The sequence below is a fragment of the Echinococcus granulosus genome (genome assembly GCF_000524195.1).
Source record: "Echinococcus granulosus chromosome Unknown EG_S00213, whole genome shotgun sequence".
Taxonomy (NCBI): domain Eukaryota; kingdom Metazoa; phylum Platyhelminthes; class Cestoda; order Cyclophyllidea; family Taeniidae; genus Echinococcus; species Echinococcus granulosus.
In genome coordinates, this window is record NW_020170593.1 from 40,921 (window position 1) to 43,945 (window position 3,025).

At 38.7% G+C, this 3,025-nt stretch overlaps 1 protein-coding gene across 1 annotated transcript; it reads right to left on the reverse strand. All coding sequences in view use genetic code 11, as the record gives it.

Annotated features, from left to right (window-relative positions):
- Positions 1-2,500: 2,500 nt before the first annotated feature.
- On the reverse strand, positions 2,501-2,911 carry EGR_10369 (hypothetical protein; the record flags this gene model as incomplete). The annotated part of the gene is made up of 2 exons (XM_024499618.1): positions 2,501-2,632; positions 2,837-2,911. 2 exons carry the CDS (start codon positions 2,909-2,911, stop codon positions 2,501-2,503), a joined length of 207 nt encoding a protein of 68 aa, XP_024345966.1.
- Between the last annotated feature and the right edge of the window lie 114 nt (positions 2,912-3,025).

The following is a 3,025-nucleotide window of genomic DNA, read 5'->3' on the forward strand; positions in this document are numbered from 1 at the left end:
ACTGTTACTTCAAGTGCAAGGGCGCATCAATTAGTCAATCAGGAGTGACGACAACAACTAGCCACAAATATACCTCCTCCGAATAAGTACGTGAATGGGAGGCTTAGATTTGAGTAGTCAGTGCTTTCCACCTGCGCCTCTCTTTTGACGCATTCGAGCTGGTTGATCGACAAAACCATCTGTTCTACAGTCGTTGCGTATTGGTTATCTTGCTATGCAACCCAGGCACAGAGCAATGATGACACCTGCTCTACTATGGACTACTGCTTATTTAAACTTGCCATCATGTACATTTCTGGACCTTACATGATCCACTATAAGGTGGCGAATTATGACCTTTGGAAATTTTGACACCAATATAAACGCCATAATTATCAGTGCAACTTTTGTTTGGTTGACAGTTTTGACCTTGAATTGGTCAAGTTTATCGAAATGTGTTGGCAAAACATGGCGATATCAATTAAACATCAGTTTCAGCTAATGAAAAGGCGCTATTTTTGCAAACAAATCACAGTGATTACAGTTCCTTGAAATGTGACAGTACATTTGGCTAGGCATTTTTTAATATTTTCCTTCAAACGAAGTTCCGACAAAATGATACAAAAAAAACCACCCATGTGCATTACTACTTAAGTAGCGCATAGGCCTTTACATCATTCTCCAACAGAACTTACAACCTTAACCGCTAACGTGTATACAGTTTGGACATGCATGTGTTTATTTGTTTAAAAATGCCATTAAAATTGGAATTGTGGATATAGGCTTGACAACTCGACGGCACAATTGATAGACTGAAGTAAAAGTACATTGACAATGCTGGTGGTACTGCACTAAATATTACCTTAATATAGTTAGCAGAATGTTGTTTGATTGCCCTTTGGTTGCCAAATTTCTGCGTTTTTGGCTTATGAATAAAGAATTCGTCTACTAAATATGCACGGTTTCACTTTGTACTACTAATAGGTCTAAAAATGGTTGGCTGGTTTGATGGTGCTATTAAAATACGACCAGCGCCAGTGATGTCCACGCCGTTCAACAGTTGCTTCATAAAGATGTCCGCTGCGCTATTTACTCAGTCTACTTTGATCACTTGATCGCTGCGGAAGTGTTTAAATTTTTAATTACTTGAGGATGTTTCCAACGAAAATGTTATGCAGAGTTGACTTTAAACGATGCCTAAATCCATCCCAATTTATAATAACCTATGAAAAACAAATAAACAATTAATTCAAGCCAACAGGGCATGTTTGTAAACATATGAAAGCTCCTAAAAATAGGCATATTTTTACAGCTAACTAATAAAAGTGTACAATTAACTCCAAACATCTACCAAGTCAAAAAGTTATACTCTTATTCCTCCTTATAAGGTAAAAAATTAGATCTGCAATTGTTATTATTCCAGTCATTTCATAGTTTTTGAGTGCAAATATTAATTTTAATTTTGTTTAAATGTGTCCGTTGTAATATCACTTCAACGACCTTTTGCGCCGGTGATTTAGGTTTGCGCATTCCCAACTGTATCGCGAGTTTAACCTTATTCCTTTTCTCAGCTGCACTTTCTAACAATGTCTTCAGAGACATTTGTCCCCCCCTTCGGGAGTTCTTGTACAATTCACTTTCCATTTCGAGGAGTCGATAAAATTCATGTGTCGGCGGACATTCTTCACCATCGCCGTCGTTCAGATATCCTTCAATTGTTCGAAGATTGCACTTGTCGGATTATGTCTCATAACTCTCTTCTCTACGTAGACTCACTACCAGCAAGTGCCCTTCCTACTATAGCTTACCGTGCCAATTATTCCAAGTTTTGCATAGATTTTGCGGAAATCTACGATAAATCTTTCTACTTTTTGAGGCTTAGACCTCGAACTGGTTTGTAAAATTTGTTAAATGAAACGCATATTTATCAGTGATTGATTTCATTGTTATCTGATTGCGGAAAATTGTCTGTATTTTTTGTACTTTATATACCTAGCTCTCTTGGGCATCTAAGAGATGATCAACTCCTTTGTATTGCTAATTGGATATCTTTTGCTTGGGTAGAGTGTCCACGTTAAGAAGGATTTCGGCTTATTAGGTTCACACACGTTAGCTTAGGGACAGGAAAAACTTTGCTAAGTGTCCTGATTTCTCGTTAGGTCTTAAAAGATGACCAGTGAGTTCTCTTTCACGGTGCCTACATTTGGCTATCGACCAGTGAGGTGTCTTTCTCGAGCTAACCATGGTGAATAGATGCACAAGACCTCCATCTTGCAGGAGAAGACGTTGGGGAATGACACTTTTACATTTATGAAACCTGGCATACCACAGTTGAATCAAAAGCTTGTAGTAAGTCATGACTGATTTATAACCAAATTTACCCCACGAGATCACCCATTGCCCTCAACAGATACACCACAAAAATATAAGTTGAAAATATGAGCAGAATTACCTAAAAAAATAACCCTTTGTTAAAATACAAATGGTACAGCACGTTTACTACTTATGTGTCTTGGGAATTTTAGATTTTGAGGGTCGACTGCTTGCATGAGCTCTCGGAGATCTCACTAAGGTCGTGGGAGAGCACGACGTTGGATGGAGTGAGATGCGCAGTATTGCCAGCCATATAGTACTGTTGGGTCACCTCTACCTCCTAGTAGATGGTTCTGCACCAAATTTACATGAATAAATATTATAAGGTAATTTTTTTTGGCAGTGTCAATATCAGCGACGAAACAGCCGTTTTGGAAATCACTCCCTCCTTCTTCGATGATGTTGACTCAACTGAACTTCTGTCTTCTCCTCCTCCTCCTTTGCCTCTTCCTCACCTTTCCTCTCACATCCCCTTCATATCTACCATCATCATGATTACAACAACGTCTGTTATCACCTTGGAAGCGGCTGAGGAATGGTTAAAAGATTCCAATAGCATAGTCAAGTTGTGCAGTCGATAAATATTAAAACAGTTGCGACAATTTGTGCATGGGAGATGGCTCAATATATTGAAGTCAATGGAGGTTAAGGTACAGAGGGACTAATGGGACAA